General features: G+C 40.5%; 1 protein-coding gene across 1 annotated transcript; it reads left to right on the forward strand.

The window, feature by feature from the left end:
• On the forward strand, nt 1-27,624 carry LOC119736774. The gene is made up of 12 exons (XM_038210785.1): nt 1-136; nt 1,671-1,928; nt 4,453-4,710; nt 5,703-6,041; nt 8,156-8,539; nt 8,790-8,936; nt 9,535-9,681; nt 10,371-10,517; nt 16,928-17,194; nt 19,209-21,146; nt 26,546-26,836; nt 27,605-27,624. The coding sequence occupies exons 1-12, from the start codon at nt 49-51 to the stop codon at nt 27,622-27,624; spliced, it is 4,284 nt and encodes a 1,427-aa protein (XP_038066713.1). The 5' UTR covers nt 1-48.
• The last annotated feature ends 19 nt before the right edge of the window (nt 27,625-27,643 follow it).

Genomic DNA, 27,643 nt, shown 5'->3' on the forward strand with positions numbered 1-27,643 from the left:
TGCTGTAAGCATCGTCTTTCTCAATTCTGGACCACGACACAACACAGTATGGGTGCAAAAAAACGGGCTTCTGTCAGGAAGGGGGACATTCAGGATGGAGCAGGTCCTAGCAGGCCAAAAAGAGCAACACCAGCAGGTATGTGTGGTTTCATGTCATTCTACTTTCGCCCGCCTATTTCATAAATCTTGTTCTGGCATCTGCATATTAAGTGAAGCTTCAGGGAAGTGGTAACTTTAGTTAAACCAGATAGCCCAACTGCAGAGAAAAAAGAACACGATGGCCAAAGGTCAGAGCTTCGGTTTCCATTTAGTCTGAGTTTATTCCACGGTAAACTGTAATGAAAAATAAACAATGGCAAAATTAAGTATGTCGTTCAAATCAAACTCTAAAATCATGAAAGTGACCTTAGTTAGAGCAGGTGTAGTCTAAATTGAAGGGAAAAGTCAGCTCCAAACGAAGGAACAACTTATAAACGAGTCTACAGTGGTTTTCTCAAAAACCTTAAAATAAGGGATGGCTCCTGGGTATGAGTGTACGGAGACCGTATGACAGAGCCGCGGGGCCCAGTTTCATAAAGCTGCTTAAGCAGAAAATTTGCTTAAGCACGAAAAAACATTGCTTAGTAAAATTAGGTTACCGGCCAAAACTCCATGTGATGTACATTGCTTGTGACTGGTATTTAGCTGTTGTTTACTTAGCATAACTATCGCATGGAGTTTTGGCCAGTAACCTGATTTTATTAAGCAAGACGTTTTTGTGCTTAAGCAAATTTTGTGCTTAAGCAGCTCTATGAAATTGGCCCCGGGGCTACATAAGCTAAATACAGGGATCGCTCCTACTCGAAAATTTGGCGTAAAAACGCCCGCGGGTTTAAATTTCTCAAACGAGGGTTTATAATCTACCCAGAAAACGATATAAAAATACTTTAAATAGAACTGGGATCTAAAAAATCCAAGTAGAACTACTTAAAAACCGTAAAACTAGGGCAGGCCGTTGGAGACCAAAGTTTAACGTTAAACCACAGGTCACTGAAGAAAATTCACAAAAAAACCCCAGTAATAACTTATAAATCAACTTACGTGACTGAGGGTCCTAGAGGGGGTGTCAAGGTAAGGAGCGGTGGGTTCGATAAGGACTGAGATTGATGGTTTGAACTATTAAATTGTGAATTGTTAACAAAAGTGGGTGACGAAAATGGCTTCTCCAAAAATGTGCTCTCCTCGCCTCGAGTCAGTGGCCAAGATCGAGTGCGCCCTCTCGTGTTGAGAAAAGGTAGGCGCCGGAGGCCGCTACAGATTTAAAGACCGTTTTTGGATTAAACGGCGTCGGATTTATGAGGCATCGCCGCATCGGACTTATGTATGCCGCCTCATAGCTCCGACGCCTCATAAGTTCAATGATTATAAGAATAATTGCACCAAGTATCACAACACACTGACTCAAACCATTTTGACGTTTTATCTGATTAGAATTTGGACTGCCTGGGTAGAAGGCCAAAGAAACAAAATAAACAACACAGAGTTTGTGGACAAACAACAGCTGTTTCGGCTGTGACATGTGATGAGGACATGACCACGCTACTTCTAATTCACAGATAACACATCCCGGTTTTATATATATATATGCATGTAAAACTTACTTTGCATATTTCTATCATTATGATTTGCAGAATCCTGTATAAAGGACAAAACTCTGTCCATAGTCGCTAGGAAACTTGGTCGTGAATGGGTAACACTGGCAGTTGAGGAGCTGGGCTTTACCATGACAGAGGTTGAGACTATCGAGGCAAATCATCCGAAGGATATCATAAGGCAAGGTCTCGATATGCTTACAAAATGGAAACATGCCCAGCCCACCGGTTTTGAACAGCAGATTAGCACATTGCGCACAGCATTGGAGAACATCAGAAGAGCAGATATTCTTCTCGGTAAATACATGTCTCTGTCCGAAATAGAATCCACGTATTTAGTAATAATTGCACAAATTGGTAAAATACACCGTTTGCTCTACTCATGAGTTGTGAAGAGTGGATCTGCCCATACCTAACCGCATCCGAACCTCCTTGCTGTCGTCTAGTGTGTGGTCGATCAACACTCTTTTTGTTCCAACCCAACTCCTGGCATAGACTTTGCACATGTTTTATTCTTGCCGGCACTTGTAATAGACATAAAACAGAATCATATCCCAATAAAAGTTAACATAGGCAAAGACCTTATACGTAGGACTTATGTAGAATAGTGATGTCATGCTTTTAAGCATCCTCTACCTCCTCAGCTGTCTTTCTCTTTCTCTTTGTCTTACTGTCCATACTGTCCATTCAATCTTTTCGTACTCTCCTCTCTCATTCCTCCATCCTATACCACTCCCTTCTCATTTCCAATGAACGTTTACACCTTTTCTCCCATTTATCGACCAACTTCGGGTGGTGGACAGGACCCGTGGGTCTTGGACGGCAACTGTCTTCGAGTGAAGCCCGATAGGCAGTCGTATAGATGACCTTGTGTCTCTGGCAGCTTCTGCAGCAGAATCAGCTCCAGAATCAGCTCCAAATTTACAAGCTCGCTTTCCCTTTGGATCCAACTGATGAAGCCGAGAGGAAGATACTAACGATTGGGCTATCTAGTATCCCCATAATATCAACTGCACAGGCTCTTTAAACTGAAGAGTACATTTCAGTCGGGCCTTAATCCAACCCAGAAAACAAGCACAGGAGACAGCAGTCACGAGCGATAAGTCCCTCTCGATTGGCGTAGATACGTGAACGTTACGGATTGTTCCGACAACGGGAGGGACCATCGTGTTCCACTGGTAAGTTGCCGCCCGCCTGAGCTTGGAAGTCCCGAGCCAGTCCGCCAGCGATTGTTTTCCCCCAAACGACATCCGCATGTGGTGTACGCTATGAGGTTTTGGACTTTACTTCTCTTGAAAACATGAGACAACAAATATAAGATTAGAAAAAAAATGAATTCGAAATAATGAAATTCGGACTTTATTTCCCAAAGACTCAGATTAAAAAAGAGATCTGGTAAAAATGGAGTTTCGAACCCACAACGCGGGGATCCCTCGCGGTACAAAATCACGACCCACGACCCCATCAACTGAGCTATGGAACTGCTCGACAGTTTCTGGGAATTCATCGTAATATATACCTGCGTACGTCACAAAAAATATGTAGAGGGCCCTCAACAGCCATGTAATGTGGATGTTGTTTGGGGAAAAATAATTCGCGACCCGCAACAGTCTGTCTGCTTCACCAGGTGCTTGGAGCTTCAAGGATTTACCCGGACAAGCAGACTGAATATCATGCACCTACGAACAACAATAAACACAAAGTACTAAAATATCCAACAATGAAAATGACAGGCTGGAATGTCAGCACTATGTGCCCTGGCATGAACGACGATAATTTGTCAATATTAGCGATGACAGAAAAACCGCTGTCATGGATAAAGAGCTGGACAAACCCAACATAGATATTGCTGCACTGTCTGAAACCACATTAGCAGAGAGCATAATTATCCCTGAGGTAAGAACACTATTCTTTCTTCTGCTTTGGGAAAAAAAAACAGGAAGAACGAAGAGAACATGACGTCGGGCTTGCCATTAATATGAACAGGTTGTTGCATGCCTCAACTTTGCCCTCGCACTGCTACGCATGAGAGGCTCGCCTCGTTGGGACTTGCTACCTCAATGGCTTCACTACAAGTATCTCAGCCTCTACGCACCTACGCTTTCCTCCTCAGCTGAGGAAAAGGACAAGTTCTATTATGCACTTCACTGCCTTCTTCAAAACCTCCTTTTTTTACCTGGTGACCGTTATCCCAGGGTAGGCACTGACTATGCTGCCTGGCCAGAGTGTCTTGCTCCCACGGAGTGGTCAATCTAAACAAAAACGGACAGAGGCTTTTGGAGCTTCGCAACGCAAACAGCCTCTGCTCACCAACTCCTCCTTGTACACAGAGCTACAATATAAGGTGTCTTGGAGGCATCATAGATCGCTACATTTGCATCAGCTTGACTTTGTTTTGACCAGAAGTAAGGATCTTCACAGCTTTTTGATTACTCGTACCTATCACAGTGCTGACTGCGACACGGACTACTCACTGGTCTGTTGCAGAATCAAACTGCAACCAAAGAAACAACACTTTATTAAACAGACGAAACCTCATATCAACATCATACAGAATATTATATAGCTTTTGTTCACCTTACCAAGGCATTCGATGTATTCATCAGAGATGGGCTCTTCAAGTGCCTGGATGTATACTTACTTGGCGTATTTCTATCATTATGACAAGCGGCAGGTTGTATTATAAGTTCTGCTTTCCGGTTTCATTAGTCACTTATTATAAAGTCAGTAATTGGGAAAATATCAAAAATTTCAATTATTTGCGTCATATACCTACACATGTATAACTTACTTGGCTTATTTCTTTCATTATGATTTGCAGAATCCTGTATAAATGACAAAACTCTGTCCATAGTCGCTAAGAAACTTGGTCGTGAATGGGTAACACTGGCAGTTGAGGAGCTGGACTTTACCATGACAGAGGTTGAGACTATTGAGACAAATCACCCAAAGGATATCATAAGGCAAGGTCTCGATATGCTTACAAAATGGAAACATGCCCAGCCCACCGGTTTTGAACAGCAGATTAGCACATTGCGCACAGCATTGAAGAACATCGGAAGAGCAGATATTCTTCTCGGTAAATACATGTCTCTGTCCGAAATAGAATCCACGTATTTAGTAATAATTGCACAAATTGGTAAAATACACCCTTTGCTCTACTCATGAGTTGTGTTTCTAAAACCGGTTGCACGTCTTTGATTGTGTATTCTTATGTCAATGAACCGCAACAAATCATTCAATGCTTTTTTTTCCCTCTAAAAACAGCTTTTAAGAATGAAAAGCAACATTAGAATTAGTTTTTTAAATTCATTTGGTACATGCTATCCATGATTCAATCTGGTGTTATTTTGGGATTTCTTTACTGCTAAAGCTCTTCTTCAATACAGCATCACACAAGCTTGAAAGTTGTGTTCCCTGTGCTCTTTAAAATTTAGATACTTTTTGACTTTCAATTGAGAGCAACCCTCTGAAATTTTATTTAGTTTTGAACATAAACAGATCCGCCTTGCGAGCAAAATGGCTCCCGGTCGGGAACCAGCGGGATCGGAATATCATTGTTTGGTGACCAAAATTTCGAAATTGTAAATAATCAGTTAGTAGCTAAACATTTACCGATTTATTCAGTCAATGACTCATTCAGAAGTGAATATTCTTACCTTAATATGCTAGAAAAATTGCAATTTAGAAAAGCATGTCTTTTTTCGAGATGAAACTTGCTAATTGCAATGGAAATTAGCTTATACCAGCGCTGAATGGTTTTACAACACAAGAATAATAAGCAAAGGGCCTATTTGTATTTTTGTATGAGACCCTCATTTGCATGGGCGTAAAGTCTGGACGATGGGGAGAATATATCCCTGTGGAAAACACTGATTTGACTTCCATTAAAGATGTGACTGTCTCAGGAAAATGGACACTACAAAACGTAAAATTAAATATCAAGTGTAACTTTAAGTCTAGAAAAAAATCTGCTAAGATTCAAAGTCGATTTTTTAAAAATACCCAATATAATATCGAATTGCTCTTAATTCTGAGATGTTTCGTGGTCCATTGTTTTTTTTCCCCCAGCGTTTCCAACAGTGGCAATACAGACGAACGCAATATGGACGAAGACCGCTCGCGCTGCCGGTCACTGGGATGGAGCACGTCATCAAGTCTCGGCTGTCCTAGAATCATTTGACGGAGTGCTTGACCAAGTAAACAGTGGGTCTGTGATATTTGTTGTTCGCATCATGAGTCGGGAGGGTCTGGACAGACTCTGGAGGATGTACAACACTGGAGAACTCGCCAAGAAACTGACAGAGATTCTCAGCACGGATGAACGGACTATCCGGTCGACTATACAGGAAAGCAATTACAATCAGGCCTGCGGATTCTTTGATGAATTGGAAAAAACCCAGAGGCAAGGTACTGTAATTGAATAATACATGTACGTGTACATGTATGACATGACTGAGAAAAATGGAGGAAATTGTTTAACTCTTACTCTGGCTACCTCATTTTTCCATTCTTTTGCGATTCGACTTAACTTGATCGAGTTTAGTAACCAGTGTTGTAGTCGAGTACTTTTTGCCGAGTACCGAGTACTGCCGAGTACATAGGTTGCCGAGTACGAGTACGAGTACTTGTGCTTCCAAGTAAAAGAACAGGTCTCCGAGTACGATTTCTTGAACGTCCGAGTACGAGTACTTGTACTTAAACTCACGAGTACGAGTACGAGTACTTGTATTCTGAGTGCGAGTACGAGTATGAGTACTTTATTTCCGAATACGGCACCGGGTACATTGTGCATAATTGAAGCTTAAATGTATGTGTTCTGTATCAATTGTGATACAAACTAGGGTTCGTCTTTCAATTATTTGAAATTAATTTGTTTTTAAATCGGCAACAGCAGCCTCAAATCAATGTAAGTAAATGTATTTTCCAAGGAAATGGCAGCTGAGATACAGACAAAGCTTAGGTCAACTGTCATTTAATAAAATTAATCTACAATCTTGTGCATTTAATTTTTATTTTTATTATCCATGTATTTTTGTGTCCTTGGATTCCTTAGACAAAAAACAGAACCACAAGTACAACAAGCATTCAAATGGCTGAGAAAAGATTTCTCTATCTCTGCTTAGTTTCAACCACTGTTCTTAGTGTTTTTACAAAAGCAGGGTGTTTCTTCCGCATATGTGACCCGCTCTGCAAAAATGAGTCTGTTGTGGCAAAACTGACATTTTGAGTTAACTACATTAATAAAATGGGAATGAAATAATCTTTCATTTGGTATATCAAGGACCTCTCTAGGACGTTTGGTTGCACTGTTGTGCTTGTTTCATTCTGTAAAGTTTTTGCAAAGCTAGAAGTGTCTCAATGGAGAAAAAAGGCTTTGAAAAATGACAAATACACTGTAACTAACCAAGAAAAGCACCAAAGATTCATAATTTTGTTTCTTTTTCTTACAATATTTACATTTCTGTTTAAGATATTTGAACTAAAACTATCAAGCAACCAAAATAAAACAAAAACAAAAAATCCAAATTTTGAGCAATTTTTACTGTTTCCATTTCAAAATGGCAAAAGCTTGAATTCAAATTATGCGACATCAGACTCATTTTTGCAGAGCGGGTCACATATGCTTGATAAAGTTCCGCAGTATGCTTGAGGAAGTTCGAAGATGAAGTTCGAAGATGAAGTTCGAAGTTGAAGTTCGAAGTTGTCCCATATGTTTCTGATATGCGAACAGCACAAAACATGCACGCTGCACTGTGGCGTTTCACGCCATTTTGGACAAATTTCCTGTCATGATACATGCAATGGGGTTCTTTTTACGAACAATGTATACAATTTGGGTACAAAAAAGTGAAAAGTGCCACACAGGCAAGCGTAAGTGAACATCGACGGTACACGTACAAAGTACAAAGAACACATGCAACGTGCATACAAAAAAAACCCAGCAGATTCGCGTTTTCTTGGTGTCTACGCATTTAGTGTGCTTCCCATTCCTAGACCTCTGTTTGGCCGCCATAACCAGGCTAGCTAGGGGCCATTTTCCTAACGTCGACTTTGGCTGTGTCTCTTTCTCCATTCATGCAGATCGGCAATGGGGCTAGACCCGTATCATATGATCGAAACCGGGGTTCAGAAAACAGCTTTTCTCCAATCACCCAAGTTAATCGTACAACCATTTTGTGGAACACCTCGGCGTACAGTGTGTACAATGATTGGCCATTGTGCCCGCATACGGCAAATGGGTCATTGTGCGTAATTTGCCCAGGCCCGGTCAGACCTATATACAGACCCAGTCACGGCTAGCTGTCAATTGTGTTTGTCCGGACGTGCGTAGAGTAGAGAAAATTTCGATTTCTCCGCAATCGACCATTTAAAACTGAAAGTATAGATAAAATAAGGCCCTGTTACTGTTAGTCCAGAAAAAAATCTGCCAAGATTCTTAGCAGGAGTTTTTTTTTTTTTATTTCACTTGTACATTAAATTACTCTTAATTCTGAGGTGTCACGTGGTCTTTCGTTTTGCAGAATATCCAACATTGCCAATAGAGACGGACGCATCATGGAATGGGACGGAGACCGCTGGGGCTACTGCTCATCCCAGGATGGACACGGCCGACTCATGTGATTGGGAGGGACAGGATTATACACGTCATCAAGTCTCAGCTGTCCTAGAATCATGTGACGGAGTGCTTGAACAAGGAAACCCTGGGTCTGAGACATTTGTTGTTCGTATCATGAGTCGGGAGGGTCTGGACAGACTCTGGAGGATGTACACCACTGGAGAACTCGCCAAGAAACTGACAGAGATTCTCAGCACGGATGAACGGACTATCCAGTCGACTATACCGGAAAGCAATTACAATCAGGCCTGCAGATTCTTTGATGATTTGGAAAAATTCCAGCGGAAAGGTGGCTGAATAATACATGTACATGTACACAAATTGTACATGTACGTGTGCGTGTAGATGACATGATTGTAGAAAATGGGGAAATTGCACTCTGGATGCCTCGAATTTTCTGTCATTGCCTTGAGATTCGACTGAAAGGGAGTTTCTTGTAATAACTAGTCTCAATGAAAAATATGCAGTGCAACCTGTCTTTGTCAATTTTTTTGGTTCAAACGTAACGTTTCTCTTGTCGGATATTATTTTTTTTACAGATGAAGAGGACTCAATCGGCATGATGGATGAAGAGCACAAAGAACTTGGTGAGAGCAGCCCAGCAGCGACGGCTTCTAGTAGCGATCCAGCTGAACACTCTGTAGAGAGATCGGCCGAAACAAATGAGAGATTGCATACGACCACAGGTAGATATTCGGTGGTATAATCTGTGCCAGCTGGGGGGGATCAAGGGTGACCAACATCCTAAATTAGCCCGGCCGACGGAATTCGAAAGGCAGGGAGGAGGGGGAGGGGGAGCTGGACACCCATTGGCAATATGAAGCCGCAAGTCATGACACAAAATGCAGTCCTACATCTGCAAAACGACACGCTCACAATACGTCAAGAGAGTGCCTTTAAAGCTTTTGTGGTATGCATGCTCCGTTTTGCATTTCTATTTAATGCCTCTGGAATGTTGGAAAATTTGGAAATATACCTAAAATCGGCATTTCTTGTTTCTCGCCACAAAGGTCGCAGGAACGTGTTATCCAATGGCGCATCCCTAGTTCAAGAAATGGGGGAAGGGGGTGTTTATATCCTTCCAACCCACGCACCGGTGATTTACGCTCTTGTTGGTATTCATCAATGGGTAGATGGTGACACCAAGCAGTTTATAATGCCAAAGCCAGAATTGATTAAGGATGGCGGTGAGACGGAGACAAAATACCCGAATAATGTTTTCCCTCGAGACTGCTTTGGAGGCTGATATAATATGTAGGCCTACATATAATATTTTTTTTTCAGATGGAGAGGATTCGAGCAGCATGATGGAAGTAGAGCATAAACAACTTAGAAAAAGCAGCCCAGCAACGACGAGTTATAGTAGTGATCCAGCTGAACACTCTGAAGAGAGATGGACAAAAAGAGAGGAGATATTGCATACGATCACAGGTAGATATTCAGTGTTTAATTTGTGCCGGTGATTAAGAGGGATTTCCTTCACCCTAAAATTGCCCCGGCCGTCCAAATTCGAAAAGCGAGGTTGGAGGGAGGGGGGAGGCTTGAAACCACATTGCACGATGGGGGAGTTAATTCATGACTCACTTTTAGTACAAATTTGCGTGCTTACTATACATCCTGATGATGTATTTAGAGCTTTTGCGTTGTTCGTTCTCCAGTTTTCATTTCTATTTGTTTGAATTTATATAGACTTTTAGAAAATTAGTAATTAACCTTAAAATTGTATTTTTTTTCTCGCTACAAACATGGGGGGTGGGGGTGGGGCGGTGTGCTCCAATGGCTCATCGTCCGGTCAAAAAATGAGATGGAGGGAGGTATATCGCCCACCCCCGGGATTTACGCACTTGTAGAGATGTATAAATGGTCAAATGGGTAGATAGTGACACCAAGAAGATTATAATGCCCAAGGCCAAAAAAAAAAGTCTCCGGTTTCTGGTATGCGCGCGTCGCCGCACCACTTTTTGGGCAAGCTCCATACCAGAAACCGGAGACTTTTTTTGGCCTAAGCTTACATTGGTTTAGGTTGGCGATGAGACACAGAAAAAATATCCGAAGTAGTGATTGCCCTTGGTAAAATGCAGCATACCAGGGTAATTACTTTTTGTCCTTTTTTACCACAGATGAAGAGGACTCAAGTAGCATGATGGAGGTAGAACACAAACAACTAGGAGAAAGCAGTACATCAACGACTGCTTCTAGTAGCGATCCAGATGAGCTCGCTGAAGAGAGATTGACCGAAAAAATGAAGAGATTGCATACGACCACAGGTAGATATTCAGTGGCATCAATCTGTGCCCCGGGGGGCGGGAGGGGGGGGTGATGGTGGATGACCAAAATCCTGAAACTGCCCGGCCGTCGAAATACGAAAAGCTGGGGGAGGAGGAGGAGGAGGGGGGGGGGGGGGAGGGAGCTTGACACCACATGGCACTATGAGGGCGCTGTTCACGATACAAATGTACATATTGGCGTAGCGGTAATTTCCTCCGACCCGGGTTTCATTTCTACTTGGGCCCAGCAAGCCTCTGTACTGATGACGTTACACTTTCTTTACACGTGCGTTTTTCTATGGGAGCCTGGTGGGGACGACAGATTTGTAGCCTAATAGAAAAGCGCACAAGTAAAAAAAGTGTGACGTCATCAGTACAGAGGCTTATTGGATCGGGTTTTATTATTATTATTATTATTATTTATTCGACCAAAATTACAAACACAGAGATGGGCCAGGGGCAGCAAAAGTAAAAATACTGTGGTCCGTGGACGTATTGCCCCACATCAAAGTGCTTAAAAATCATATATAGAAACATAAATAGAAAATTAATATAAACCATACACAAATATATATATAGAAAAATTAATATGAAACATACACAATGTTTAAAAGACGAAATTCGCACAAAATGATTACAAACAGATATAAAAAAAAAATAAAAAAATACAACTCTGTATAAAAAATGGAAGTAAAATCACGACTGAACAGCCATTGGATAAGAAAAAAAATTAAAAGTTGATAAAAAATAAATATAAAAAAACACCCACCTAACAGTCATTGGATAAGAAAAACCCCAGTCCCAATCAGAGAAAAAAAAACAAGAACTACAGAAGAGACAATTGAGGAGAAGTATAGATATAACCCAAACCACACTACAGTCCCAAGCAAAAGACTCAGTAGCATTAAAAAAAAAAGATTACAAATGGATAAAAAAAAATTAAATATAACAAAAGAATTTGTTAAAAAAAACAAACAAAATAAAAATCAATGAAGAATATTCCATAAAAAGGAGACAACTTGAGGTCTTACCCATGCGAGTTTAAAAAAGCAATACAAAAAATGTCGAAGATAAAACAGGTTTAACACTAGGGCACATGCAGATTCCTTAAGACTGCGGAGCCAGGTATGCAAGGAAACAGTTAAAAAATCTATTCGAAGCAGTTTAGGAAGTTCATCCCAAAGTACGAGTATTCCAACACTGCTGGTGCTGCTTTGGAGATCTGCTTGAGGCCTGAAATAATAAAAAATTGGCCTTTAATAAGAGTGACTTTAAAGTCGGTCAAGAGAGGTATAAGTTTTCTCGGTCAATTTCGACAAATGAGCAGCCAATTTAACCACTACGCTGTTCTATTTCGCGCGAAATCAAATGCTACTGAAAAGGGTCATTCGATTTCGTTTTATGACCAGTCAAATGTACTGTTGCGTCATTCGATTTAACAAAATAATCATGCAATTTAACAATTCAACAAAGCAGCATTCAAATTCGCAGGAGCTTTTTGAGACGTGTGTTTAGTCATTCAAATTCATTTTTGGGCAGTCATTTCTGGAATTTGTGCAATCTAAAAAACGCTTTGTTAAATTTTTGTTTCCTTAAGAATGTTGAAGGCATAAATACGGTTCACTTTTTGGCACTTGAGTCACTTTGCCGATGTACTTCGAAGACGAGCTTTCGCTACAGTTTTACACGCATATTTCTAGAAATAGCTGCTCGTGGTCGCTACGCTAGAGTGGCCCAGGTAGATCGAGAAAGGTTGATTGAGGCCTTCGAGGGAAACGAGCAAGACTACCTTCAGCTTGCGGTCAATTTGAATATCAACAAGTCCACAGCCAGATCAATTGTTGCAACATGTTTGAGGACTGGAAGGCGAGAGACGCTGGCAAGAGGAGGAGCAACCCACAGCAAGATGGATGATGACATGCGAAACCATCTGCAAGGCATCCTTGACGCTAATCCCGTATTGACACTTCAACAAATGAAGGCTAGTTTGAGTGAGCATCTGCCAGAGAAGCCCCAGGTTTCTACTGCCACCATAGCCAGGGCCTTGGATGGGATGATGATTACACTGAAACTAGTGGAGGACGTCCCTGATGCAAGAAATTCCCCTGAAGTTCTTGATCAACGCGTCCAGTATGGTGAGTGGTTCCTGCAGCATGGTGTTCTGGCGCATCTAGTCTTCATTGACGAGACAGGTTATAACGTCTGGACTCGACGCTCCCAGGGTAGAGCTCCACGAGGGATCGCTGCAAGACGAGTCGTCGACAGACAACGAGGGAGAAATTGCAATGTCACCTTCGCTGTTTCTAGTGAAGTAGGCTTGGTGCACCACCGAATCGCATTCGAGAGAGATTCGAGGAGTTTCTTGCGGACACAATTCAAGAGTGTGATGCAGTTTTCCGGGACGACGAACCCATTTACCTCATATATATGTACGACAATGCGAGGCCTCACGTGCGAGCCCAACTCCCTGAAGGTGCCAACCCAATGATCCAGCTGAAGCGCCTCCCTCCCTACTCCCCATTCCTGAACAGCACGGAGATGGCACACTCTGCATTCAAGGCTGCAGTTAAACGCATCCTTGGGTTACCTGAGTGGCAACAACGTGTCGGAGACAGACAGGCTGCCCAGCAAGCAGGAATGAACATGCAGCAGTGGAGGTGCGATCTCCTTCAACAAGCAGCCATCCAGAGCGTTGATGTCATCACCCAAGTGAAGTGCATGCAGTGGTACAACCATACCCAAACATATATGCCAAGATGTCTGGCACGCCAACAGATTGATGGTTGAGGAAGAAACAACATAAACAATAAAAAACCAGGAAAAACATAAAGAAACACCCCATTCAAACACAATACAAAATTAGGTCTTGGTCAGTTAACCAATAAAGATCCCCCCCCCCAAAAAAAAATGAAGAAGAAAACAAAGAAGAAGAAAAAACCTCATTGGCCCCATGTAAAGTCTACTGGAAGCATTAATAAAGAAAACAAGGTTTGCCTGAATTAAAGTGACGATACGAAACAGTTGCCTAGTACAGTTTATCTGTTTATTCGTATTTCTTTAGTCGTACTTATTTGAATTCTCTTTAAGCGAAATTGATTGCCTCTTTACGAAAAAAAATTTAATCAGTAAAATCTCCAGTCCAACCAGCTTTGCTAAATTGAATGATGATTGTGTGTCACGAAAAAGAATGACGATATGCTAAATTGAACACAGTGCTAAAGGAATTTGAATGCCTAAAAACGAAATTGAATGGCCGAATTCTGAATTTGATACGCAGTAACAACTGGAGAGGCAAAATAGCTTCAATTCGAACGCACGAAAATTAAATTGGCTGCTCATTTGCCGAAGTTGACCGAGGAAACCTATATTAAACCATTGATATGACGTCACACTGTTGATGCAAGCAGTGTGTTCGATTACTTAATTCCCCCCTCCCCCCGCTTATTCGGGCAAGCAGTAAAGCGTTCGATTTACCTCTCATGTGACTTCTCGCACTTACTCGAGCCTAGCCCAAGTGACCGACTCGTCGAGCCGGTTCCTTAGGTAAGTATCCCATAAGGCCATGCAACGTCCGGCGGGCGCCTCAGGCCGTGTCTGAAACGGGCTTCCGCGGAGCATGCACGGAGCTACGGCTACGAATTATTGTCAGCGCGTCCCCGCGTACTCACTGGACATAATTGGAAGTAATCTAACGCTCTGAAGTATGGATTCATATCTACGAACCCTTGTATTGGACAGTGTGGCTCGTACCATACATTCAATGGGGGTGCTAATCAAATTCGACGATTAGTAACACTATATTACAGAATAGTGTACAAATACTCCTTAACCGAGCTCGCTCTGTCCGTATTTTGTGCACAGGCGGGCTTTTTTACCAGTATAATTTCTTTCGGTGTTGGAGCGGGGGGGGGGGGGTGTTAAAAATGTGTGTTTACAGTTAAATCCTGGAAATTGATCTCGGTAGGGGCCATACGTGCAGGTAGACAAATGTTGGTCTTTATTGTACCGAGTCTGTTTACTATAGAGCTTGCCTTAACGGCAGTTCTGCTATATTATTTAATGAAAACTACCGTAGGTTTTCCCGGCCTATTTCATCAAGTTTACATTCAATTTAACGTCTGGCTCATTCAATTTAGATTGAAATTGAAAGTTCACGCAGATCGTCATTCAACAATCAAAAAGAATCATTCAATTTCACTGTCATATTATCATTCGTCCCTATAGAAGATGCATTCAAATTAAAAGTAGCGTGCTGTTCTTTCAAATTCGTCTCAACCAGTAGTAAGGGGTTAATTTTCATGTATTGGCAAACATATTTCACATTTTTGTCAATCATATTTAAGACTTGCTGCATGTTAAATTTAGAATTATCTCGGCGCGAATCATTCCTGATGTCTTCAATCCATAGATACACACTTCTCCTTAATTAAAGGGTCCGTGCAATGCATTTTTCTTCGGAAGACGCTTTGCGCAAATTTCTCCTATAGGTTTCCCGGACAATTTTGGAAAATGTGCATTTGAATTTGCAAAACTTATTTCAATTTGGCGCTGATTTTGAGAATGACGGATATCTAGGTTTCATTTTCGCAATAACTAGCATTCGATTTTATTTTGCATCATTCAAATAAATAAATGGCCATTCGTTTCATGGAAAGGATTACAAATACGTGATTAAGCTTTCGGTTTGACGTATGCGTTGCCGGTTAATACGAATGTGCAATGCAACTCGCAGCGCATTTTTGCATTCACTTTAAATAAAGTGTACAAGCCTACACAAATCATGATACAACTTTGATTGATTCATTAATTAATCAACGTATTGTAGGCCTAATTAATCAGTAATGTGTTTTTTTCTTAAATACAAAAAGTACTATGTGAACTGTGACAGGCTATGTGATGCGATTGGGGCAAATGCTGAGCAAAAAAAGAACGATTTTCTTTACGTTTCTAGAGACTACACCACCTGGTTTAGCTCAATCATCATGACAAATTAAATATTCAATCATTCAATTAAACATTCCTCATAAGTTACTATTGTTATAACGGTAACACATATTTGAATTCTAAGCTTGAACAGGCGTACGTTAATATACACTGCGCGGGAAATCGGCTGCACATGTAGCGAAATAGATTGATCATAATAAATAAGGAAAACAGGATTGCAGATGTGCCTTCGATCTCGCACTAAAATGAAATGTCAATATTCTAAAATCAGGGCACATTTTGGGAAATCGTATTTTGTTTACGACTGAATACACTTTCATGGAAGTAGAATTATCATTTGTTAAAAAGAAACAGGGATTTTGAACGTTCATTCTATTTCGCACGAAAACGAATGCTTGTACAAATTCATGTACACATTTTCCAAAATTGTCCGGGAAAACCTATATATTCGTAAATATATGAAAACTATATATTTTACATTCTGTTTTGGTTAATCTTATCGCAAAGTGTACTTCTGTAAGCATTTAAAAGTTTCCATGCTTTTCCGTTCTACTGAGCGCGCTGTTGCTGTGGTGCATTTCAGGAAGACACTGTTCAGTGTAGGGGTTTTCTGTTCAAATTGTGAACCCAAAATGTGATATTTGAAACCATATTTGAAAAGGGTTGCTCATTGAAAAGGGTTGCCCATGTACCATCATAACAACGAAGCACCAAAGAAAAGGAATTTCTGACAGCAAAATAGCCACAATTGTAGCAACTTTTTGTGCTGAAATAACCGTGTAACATTAGTCTGCCCGGAATGACATCACAAATTTCCTCATGAAAATGGAACTTTGCATTAGCATAGAAACGGATAAGGCACCAAAAATCCCTTTAAACATGGAAAAACAAAACTTTAAAATAATGTTAAATACATCAGCGTAGCTACGGGGGGGGGGAGCGTTTCAATTAAGCAATCTTATTACAGAAAGTGATTGCCCATAAGCGGAAAAGAAACGAAAATCAAGTGCACCGACGTTCGCTAATTTGAAAGCGTCAACCATCAAAAGATTTCAAAAAGAAAGAAAGTATTTTATGCACCAAAACGAAATAGAATGCATGCCCCAAAACGAAACAGAACATTCAGAGTAAAATCTTGGATGCCTAAAAATTGAAATGGAATGCATCAAATGAAAAAGAAACCCCAATTTGATCACATGTGCAAAAGTTTTCTTCAAATTGAATGGCTGGTAATGAAAATGATTAGAAAAATAGTGAAACCTATATTAAGTTAACAATTGGATGACATACCATTTTTTTTTGGCGTCAAATTTATTGCAGCAAAACTGTGAGATCTGCAATTTGGCACCAAACAATCTGGTAGCTTGGGTTACCTTAGGCCCTGAACACTTTTTTGTCTGCTGGGCGTGGATTATCCATAATATTTCTTAGTAAGCCTATATGTATTTCTATCATTTTTTTTGCAGAACCATGTTTAGATGAAAAATCTCTGTTCAGGGTCGCTATGATGCTTGCTTGTGAATGGGTAACATTGGCAGTTGAGGAGCTGGACTTTACCATAACAGAGGTTGAGACTATCGAGACAAATCACCCAAAGGATACCATGAGGCAAGGTCTCGATATGCTTACAAAATGGAAACAGGCCCAGTCCACCAGTGTTGAACAGCAGATCACCAAGTTGTGTACAGCATTGAAGAGCATCGGAAGAGCAGACATTGCCGGATTTCTGCACGGTAAGTACACGTCTTGGCTCCTTGTATGCCTAATGCAAAGATGAATTAAAGAAAAACGCTATTTTCAGAAATTGAAAACATGTATTTAGTGACATTGCAAAAAATGGTTAAATCTAGGCCATTTGCTCTACTTATGAGTTCGTTTCTGAAAGTGGTTCGATGTCTATGATTATATTTTCTTATTTCAATGAAACGGAAAGAAATTATTAAACGAAACCCCTTCTTTTTCTCTTTAAAAAAGGCAACGAATTAGGACAGAAAAGCAGCAATCGGACTTTTTAAAAGCAATATTTTGTGTTTTATATTTTATAATTTGCTTGGTACATTTCTTGGACACCACTGATTCAGGTGTCATTGTTGTGATTTCTTTACTGCTAACGATCATATTAAGGCAGCGACACACAAACTTTAAAGTTGCGTACACCGTGCTCCTCCACAAGTGCAGTTGTTGTTCTTCTTAATACATTTCAACTACTATGTTTTCTTCCAGCCAAAACACTTTGTTTTCCCCCTTTTCCGACGTCCATAATCCTCCAAAAAAGGTTTTGTATTGAGCACAAACAGATCCGCTTTGCAAGCAGACTGCTCATGGTCTATACATTTCCGAAAGTGATTGTGTGGCGGCAACCAGCCTTCCCTACGAGTAAAGAATTATTGTCTGAGTAATAAGCCATAATTCAATAACTAAAAATTGACCGATTTTCTTTTTGGTCAATGTCTTGTTCAAAAGTAAATAATTTTTGTTTCCCTAAAAAAAGAGTAACTTAGAAAATCGACTACCAAGCAATCAGAGGAGGATTTATTCAGGTCTTGTATAATCCCGCACATATCTTATCGATGGGTCCTGATTTGCTGTGATTGCTGTGAAACAGCAATTTTAAGTTTCCCTTCTTAAAAACCGAAAGATCATACTGTTGTTTTAATGATTCTCATACTGCATTAAGTATATCACATGCCCAGGAGACCGCTAAACCAGGTATGTATTGGTGAATTTGGCGCCCTTAAAGTTCCCAAAACATCACAATGCTAAATCAAATGGTTCCTGCAATGTGGTGGCTTTCTAATTAACTTCGTGTTCTTTAATTCAACAATTACCAGGAGGTTTTGAGGATATTTGCTGGAGGTAGAGCTCAACCACTTTTACTTAACAGGATGCTTATAGTGTCCATGAAATAAGTTTTATACGGGTGCATATTTGTAGCAAATTTCCAATCTTCAGAAATGTTTGAAAACTATATAAGACATCGATTTTTGGTAAAACAAAATGCAAAGCTCACTGTTTTAAACATTTCAAATGTTTTATGCTTTTCCTGACGACTAAGGGCGCTGTTGCTTTGAAATCACTTTAGGAACACAGGTACCAAAACGTTCTTGGAATGAAATCCATTACATTGACCCTTTAATGTCTCTTGAAAGTTCAAAGTGCAAAGAAATGCAAAGAAGTTGTGGCTTTGCTGGATTTACACACTTAAAGTTCCTGGTCGATTTCGACCCGGAATCTGGATCAGGTTTGTTTTGACATAACACTTTTTCAGGTCAAATTGACACTTTATGGAGTCACTTTTATTGGCCATTTGAAAATTGTAAGTTTGACACGAAAAATTGTCGTTTTGACACGAAACATTGTCATTTTGACACACAGGTATGTCAGGTCGAATCTAACCCAAGTTTTTTTGAGAGTGCAGGAAGCTACCAGCAAAAACATTTTGGAGAAAGTATACATTTATAGCACATGCGTTGCGAGACCAATTTTTGAGGGGAAGGGGGGGGGGGGAGAACAAATTAGCAAGAATCCACCCCTCCTGGTAGGTAGCCATATTATTTCCGCAACAAAATCGAAAGTTAAATAGTCATTTCAAATCTATATATGTCAATGCAGTTTTATGTAGATGTGCGGTCAACAGTATAGTTTAGGTTCATACAAAGCTCCATCGAAACGTACAATTGAGTAATAATCATGGAATATATTGTCGCCTCATTTTTTTCCATATTGACACCTTCCCTTGACCAACAGGTCCTGATCATCTGAAGATTTGCCAGCAGCTGCTTTTTAGTTTCTACGAAGAACATACAGGCTTCATCCAAGAGATCGTAACGTCTTCCAGGTCACTGGCGTTGGGTGTTAATGAGTTCAATATTGATTTAAATCTCCTTCCGAGTGGGCACCAAACAACACGTGAAGACGTAAAAATGTCAGGGCAAACTAAGAGTTTGAATAGACCCAAAACAGTGCCACTGGACACATGGGAGGATATGTATGATGAAAAGAAGGTAGGGGAGAAAATGGTTCTTCTTTCAGGTGGGGCTGGATTCGGCAAATCGACTCTATGTGTGACGATAGCGAATACTTGGAAGAAACGTAAAGAGTCAAAAGTTGCCAAATTACGTAAAGGGTCAAAAGTTGCCAAATTACGTAAAGTGTCAAAAGTTGCCAAATTACGTAAAGGGTCAAACGTTGCCAAATTCGAGCTCCTGTTCTTGTTGAAGTTGAGTCAATTCAAGACAAGTTGTGTCATAGATGAAATTTTTGATCAGTTGTTGCAGCGCACTGACAAACTGACCAAGTCAGATGTGAAAAAGGTTATCAGTGACAACGAAGATAAGGTCGCATTCTTGATGGATGGGTTGGATGAAATACCGAGCCACATTTTACAATCTACCGAGGGTGTATATACAATCAATGATTTGTTGACAAACAAGGTATTGATCAAAAGCTGTGTGTTGGTGACAACACGGCCAGACATGGTCGACGATGTAATTCAGGGCTTCCAAGGCTATGCCAGGGTTGAAACGAAGGGCTTTACAGTCGATAACAGAGATAAGTTTATCAAAGCACACTTTCCAGACAATATCGCATCCGGAGAAGACTTAATTTCGTGGTTGAAATCACACCACTCTCTCCAGGAATTGTCACTGAGTCCAATCATTGCATGTATGCTATGTGTGCTTTGGCCGAACAGACCTGACCCATCATTACCATTGCCAGACAAGTTAACAACTGTGTACACTGAATTTGCAGAAGTTCTTGTTGAACGCCGCTTTAACTCACTCAGTGATGCTGATAAGCAGCAAGTAATGAACAAAATCTTGAAGGGATCGGGACAAGTTGCTATAGATGGGCTTCTAGATGGAGAAAGACTTCATTTCTCCCCAGAAGAGTTCAGTAGGGACGAATCTGTCTTGAAGGACGGTTGTCAAATGGGTATCTTGCAGAGAGAAACTGTCTCGAGCCGTGTGACGAGTGTTGAAGTTGTCACTTTTCTTCATAAGTCCCACCTAGAATACTGCGCGGCACACTACCTTATCAGTTTGCTAAGTAGTGATGAACAGAGCTTCCGTCGATATATTGATAAAATCATAGCACTCGGTGTTTCGAAAGTAGAATATGTGCTTCGATTTTGCTGCGGTTTATCAAAACAGGCTGCTGCCCTCATCCTGAGCCGTGTAGGACACGGTGACGACAATGTTGCACGATTGTGTTTGTTTGAGTCTGGTTCAAAAAGGCTAGCATCTAAACTATGGCCTCCAAGTAGAATTTCCTGCTACGGCCAACAGGAATTAGTAGCACTGCACTATTACCTTACAGAGTCTGGTATTAAACTAAACTGGACAACCTTCAGAATCGAGTGCAATTCATGTGCCGACCTGCGAGTTCTTGGAGATATTTTTCGATGTTGCAAAAGTGACATTCGGAGTATGACCATCGATTGTGTCCTGCGGGATCAATCTAATGAGATGTTGCGGCTACTTGTGGAAACACTTCAAGCAGCGGATAGGGCATTGCTAAACAAGAAATTGTTAGGTATTGAGGTTGGTATTCGTGATGGTGAAAATGTTGATGCTAAGCGTCTAGCAGAGTGCATTTCCCATTTACCAAATCAATTATGGACGGTCCATGTATCCTACATATCGCATGATGACACCTGCGCATTAGCGGATGCACTGAAAGGATGTAAGTTACACGGTTTACATGTATCTCACGTCAACATGCACAGTCACGTTGCTAGATTGGGTCCTCTTGTTACACCATCCTTGAGGACCTTGGAGTTAAGTTTCTGTGGACTGGATGATACTGACGTTGAGGGCGTTGTCAGCCTCCTCCCTAACGGGCATGGTTTGACCGGAATTTTTCTTGATAAAAATGCATTCAGTTTGAAGGCAGTGAAGACACTAGCAGGTCATTTTCGGGCTCTTTCTAACCTGACCTGTTTGGTATTTGGAGTCTTTGATGATGATGTCGAGCAAGTATTGGAGCAATATCTTCCACAACTGAAACACAATTCTGAAAAAAGTATGGAGGGTAATTTTGTCTGCAACTCATATCAGAAGGTACAACAGCTCAAACAAAATCTTGGCGGGGCTGATCTGTCCGAAGGGATATATATACACTACACCATGTCGGAGCGCTGGAGAGAAGAGCTAGAGCTGCTTGAGGAAACATTCGGATCATTAGACGAACGGCTCCTCGGTCAAATGGAGCTCATATTAACGGTTTTTGTTCTGAGTGTCGTTGATATCGAGTGGCTTGCAGGATGCATGAGCCATCGTTACACTCATGTTGAGAGGTTAAGCCTCCGGGTGTTTTCCCTATCACCATCATATGTCACTGGCCTACTAAATGCACTGACTGAGGGATGCAATTTAAGCAGACTTGAAGTATTTGGAACCAACATGCATGGTCATGTGAGGGATTTGGCTTCACTTGTTACTCCATCCTTGGAGCGTATGACATTAAAAGACTGTGGCCTTGATGATGATGACATGACAGGCTTGACTCGCATACTTTCTGCTGCGCAGTATTTGGTATCACTGGATGTTTCACGCAACAGTTTCAGTTTGAGAGCAGTGAAGGCTCTTACTATCTATCTCCAAGGTTTTCAATACCTGCACGATTTGGAGCTTGGGAACAACGATCTCGATTGCAATCTTGTAAAACGGGTTGTTAAAGAAAATCTTCCAAATGTCAAGATACCAGTGATGTAGTGCCTTGATGCTGGGCCCTGGCCTTAAGGCTGCCTTAAGGCTGGACCTTAGGGCCTTGGCCTTGGCCTCGAGGCTTGAGGGCAAAAGCCTTGGCCTTGGCCTTGGCCTTGAGGGATCAGTGCCTTGCAATTTTGAGTCAAGGCTCTTCAAGGCCCATAGATTTTTGCATTTTCCAGATAAATCTGTTTGAAATTTTGCTGTTACCATTTTAAACGTGTTACCATGTAGGAGGGAAACACCCTATAGACTTGTGTGCTGGGCACACTTCCACTTTTATAGCATCATATTTTGTTACCATTGTAGTAGATTTGCTGCAACAATATTCTGTACACTTGTGGGACTAATGAGATGATCACTTAAATTGTGTACAATTATGGAATAGATCTGGTTGGTTGTATATATCTTCCTGATAAGTGCTAAAGATTTGCATGTATCTATTTTAGATAATGCTAAAATTTCTGACCATGTTGGCCCAGCAAATTAAAATTTCCAAAATCAGTTTCTTGGATCCCCTTTTGTTACACTTGGGAGAATTGTGCGTCAATATAAAGGTAAATCGTTATTTTGTTTTAGTTAAACCATATTCAAGAAGACCTGAACTTATGCTTTAATAGATACAATGCAGTCATAAAACAGTGTGTGCGAGCATGTTGATTGCAATTAAGACAAGTTGTTCTTCTTAATGAGCGATTCGTGATGATGTGTCATGTGACTATAATTAGTTCTATATTAGTGGTCATGTTATAAAACAGGGCCTTGGCCTTGGCCTTAGCCTTGAGGGTTAAGCCTTGGCCTTGGCCTTGAGGCTTGAGGGTCAAAGCCTTGGCCTTGGCCTTGGCCTTGAGGGTCAAAGCCTTGGCCTTGGCTTTGGCCTTGAGGGTCAAAGCCTTTGCTCCAACACTGCAAGATTCTATGAAACAAAGATCTTGACAACAACTAGCTCAAATAAAAATCACTTTTAGTTGGTTAAATGTAAGCATCCAAACGTAACAAAATCAATATGATCACCGAATCAAATCATAAATTCGAACCAAAATAGTGATTTGTTTCTGCAGAAAAAAAGCTTTTTCTGTAAGAAAAAAACCAAGATCGAACTAGTCTACACATTATAATTACATTAATATCAGTGATAGGTATAATTACATTAATATCAGTGATAGGTATAATTACATTAATATCAGTGATTGGCACCATGAAGTAAACATTGTAAAAGTAAATATTTACTTATCGGGTTGAAGTCCAATGACCGGCTAAACACACGCAGTTTTTATCAATAGTTTCAGAGGAGCACACTTAAAATACAATTGTGCTTGTTTTTTGTATTGTTGATAAAACGGTGGTGTATCTCTCGTCTGATTGAAGCTGTTTTGGCTAGTTTATTTTGAAAGTGTTCCTTTGGGATGCAGTTTATCAGTTTTAACTATTCTGGTGTATAATAGAAATGTTTGATTTTGGACGATCTTGACACTTGTGCGGACTGTTGTGCTCCGTCCCGGCTTAATTGTCCATGGAATTGATTCCATTCATGGGATGATTGGGACGGGACCCAGTGTAGTGAGTTTGCGCGGGTGTCGAGACTGCGCTGGTTCGTCTGCACTTTGGTGCATTTTAGTCTTTAACTTTTCTTAAATGTTTTTTTGTTGTGGTGACAATTTTTAATAAACCTTTTATGAATGAATGAATGAATGAAAACTAACAGGCTTTCATACTTTGCAAAAAAAAATCTAAACATGTCTTTGACTGAACATATGAATAAGTCGGCACAAAAACTTTATGTACTATTTTTAGAGTGGAGAATGGGAAAGAAGTGGAACAAACAAGAGTAAGAATTAGAAAATGATTAATAATTTGAAATCAATAGGCAATGATAATTGCTTACATGAGGATTGATAAGGACGATGTTGAAAGCTAAAAGATGGGTAATGAACACGATGTGATGATATCACATGAATGTATTAATCGAGGTCTCTTTCATTGAAGGATTATAAAGTTTTGTGGCAAAGACAGAATGAGATTCACTAAAATTTGGTTGTAGAGTAATAATATAAAGGACCAACACAGATTGTTATTTTTATATTTTATATTTATAATTTTATATTTGGAAATAGTTAGATTTTAGAAAGCTTTCTTGTTTGATTTGTTGAAACACCAAGTGTCTTTTGGCAACACTGATCACATCTGAAGGGATGCTTGCGCAGTGCACAAAAGAACGTATCACGTGACTGCACATCCAATTTGTAAACATATATATTTTGGTCTATACATGTAGTTACTGATTCTAGATGGTTCATGTGAACCAGCTTGGAAGCAGACAATTTATCTGAAGATTATTCATCTTTGATGCCATCAACCCGTTCATGAATTTCTGTTACAGTTCATAAACCGATATGCCAGAAATCATTCAATTTTGTAGCAAATTTCCTTTTAAGAGTAAATGATCCACATGAATTCTACCAGACTGTGTTTAAACTATTAGATATGCAAGTGTGCCTAACAAATATAAATGGTTATATGTTCCTGTGTAACCTTGTTCAACTTCCAACGTTGATCTATTTTCGCTACAACTCTAGCTTTTGATGATGTGTATAATTTGGACATTTATATTCTTCTATAAATATATGCTTTTCTATTAATTTGCCAAAATATTCCCAACCGAAATAAAAGGACTGAAATTAAAGAAAAGAATTTCATTTCAATGTGTTTCATTGTAGCATTGTGTGTTTATTTGATACGGTGACAAACTGGCGCTCAGTGGTAGCTCAGTTCAAAAAGCACTAATATGCTATTTAAAAACTGTAATTTCAATGTTTTAACTACATTATAACTGTCATTGTGACATTGAAAATTTGATGTAGATCACTAATTTCATGTCAACAAGCGAAAGTCAACAAGAACCCATGATTAATGTAAAAGGGGCGGGGTTGAAGGGCCGTGACTCCACTGAATCCCAGATCATTAATCAGTTGATAACAGCTGGCAGCTAAGCTCTAAATTGAAACAACGAAGATGACCGGGGACAAATTCCAGGCTTCCTTCCATCACACAGTGGTCCGTCGGCAATTATGTTTTTACACGCCCAGCCAGCTTTCATTCTAATTGGTCTGGAGACGCCTGTGCTGGAAATAATAGAGACAACGTTTCTTTAATATGTTGGAACAACATCTAGTAGGGAGAATCCCAACTTGCACAGGGTTTGTAGTCAATACATTCTCCCTCGGGATGTAATAATGGGGATATCAAAACTCATTCCCAGTCGAATTATGAAATGATACTTATTGTATCGCTTCAGTTGTTGATAGAATATGCATGAACACCCGTCCAATACGATTGGATCTGGGTGGAAACACGTAGGCCTACCTTGTTTCGTCTTCAGATGTCACGAATGTACACGGTGCCCCCTCAAACAAAAACCCGAACCGTTAAAGCGCCCTCCTTTTCACATCTTGGTTTTAGTGCATACGTGCCATGTTTTTTTATATGTTTTATTAGGCATTATACTAACGATAATCACCATTCCCCACCCCCCCCCCTCCCCCGTTTTTTTTTTTTGTAAATTGCTCTTGATCTGTTATCGTGTGTTTCTTGTTTAATTGTTTTAATTTAAATCAGTGATGCAATTCGCTCTTATTGTCAACTTTGATTCACGTTTTTCTTAAGGTTTTATTATTTGGAGAGGGATCATATTCGGGATATGGAATGTGTTCTAAAAACAAAACAAGGAACGGGTTTGGATTCGCAGTTATCCCAACATGAAACCAAAACGGTCCAATCGAGATAAGTGTTTGTGGATAACATTAAAGCAATAATTCAAATGAATCAAAACAAAATCACATGCGAACAAAAGACTTTTAATAAACCATTTTGAATAGTTTGTACATCCTTTGAGGGTTCACTACAACGGTAACACTGCTTCTTGGAAACATTTCTTTGAAGACAATTTTGAACACGACAAAAGTCCCCAGTGAAATTAATTTTCAGGTGTCGTACAGCTCGTCCATTACACGCTGCAATAGTTACCATTGAGCTTCATCAGTTTCAGCGTAAGCACATTTGTTGTGCTCTGGTAGATCTGAATGGGTTCTGAATTGAATATTGTGTTCTCTACGCCTCCCCCGTCACAACACCACAGCACTGTATCTATGGTAACCGACTTGTTTACCTGTAAAAACATCGCTCTTATTGCTTTGCCTCGAGTGGGAGTCGTCATTCCAGCCACTGATTTGCTCTGTATCAAGCCTCGTCCTGGTTTCAGAGATACAGATATTTGGAATAGTCCTTAGCAACATCTTCAGTTCATCATGGCGTTTTGGTCCGAATTTATCGTCATCGTTGCTATCATTTCATCTATCAAAACTGTACTTGGCTCAGGGTTCTGTCCTTCTCGGCTCTCTGTCAAATGCCTCTCTCGGCTCATTGTGGAATGCTCTTGCCCGCCAGAGTGGCAACTGTGGGGGAACGAGTGTTATCGCATCACTCCTTTACCGCATACTAGGGATGACGCCAAGACAGCTTGCCAAGACATGGGAAGCAAGATGGCTGCTCCTCGCTCGCTGGAGGAAATGAACTTTATGGTGGAATTGGCGCAAAAGGTGGACAGTGCATACTCTGCCTGGATCGCCTGCAATGACAAAGAAATTGAAGGAACTTGGGAGTGTGACGGTCAGGAAGGTCGCAAGCCCTTCTTACTTTGGGATGATGGGCAACCAAATGATTTATTCAATCAAGATTGTGTGGCAATAAAGTCGACAAAAAACGGCAAAATGGATGACGAATACTGTTATCGCTCTCACTTGGCGTTTTGTGTTCGTCGAGCTGCCTGCACTCACGGCCTAACCCAACTCCGTCACTGATGCCTCTCTACCGACACACACGGCCGCAGTCTCAACCCAACCTGCCTCCGCGACCGCAACATCCGGGGGTTCATCACCGAGAGCGTGGCCGTCCGTGGCTCAACCGACAAGGGGCCCAGATGTCGCTCTTTCAACAATAACATATCTGCAGAAGGGAATCAGCTGAATCCAGGACACATGTCAACATAGGGCACCGGCTAGTCATGGACATTGAAGTGTGTTGGAAAGGTAGTCTACCAACGTTATTTAGTTTAACACTTACATTTACTTACCCGGGTACAAACATTGTATACGGGAAGTTAGTGATGATGCAATTAATTCGCTTTTCCGGAAAATAAGAAAACGGGCGACCAAACTTTTGTTCGAGAAAGCAAGGTAATCAGTAATCGTTTTTATAGCAAATAAGATTTGATTTGAATTTAAAAACAAATTTTCTTTTGAATTGCTTTAGTCTGACTCGTTTTATTCAAATAGAAATGCACTTTAATTTGTAAGTTTCTGCGTCAGTCAAACCGCGTAATTACAACTATACAAACAATTCAATTTTAAATATTCTTAAATTCTTATGTTTTCGTAGATGCGACTATGATTGAATAGTTCTTGTATTTCCACGTCT

The sequence above is a fragment of the Patiria miniata genome, unplaced genomic scaffold (genome assembly GCF_015706575.1).
Source record: "Patiria miniata isolate m_02_andy unplaced genomic scaffold, ASM1570657v1 HiC_scaffold_3, whole genome shotgun sequence".
Classification (NCBI taxonomy): domain Eukaryota; kingdom Metazoa; phylum Echinodermata; class Asteroidea; order Valvatida; family Asterinidae; genus Patiria; species Patiria miniata.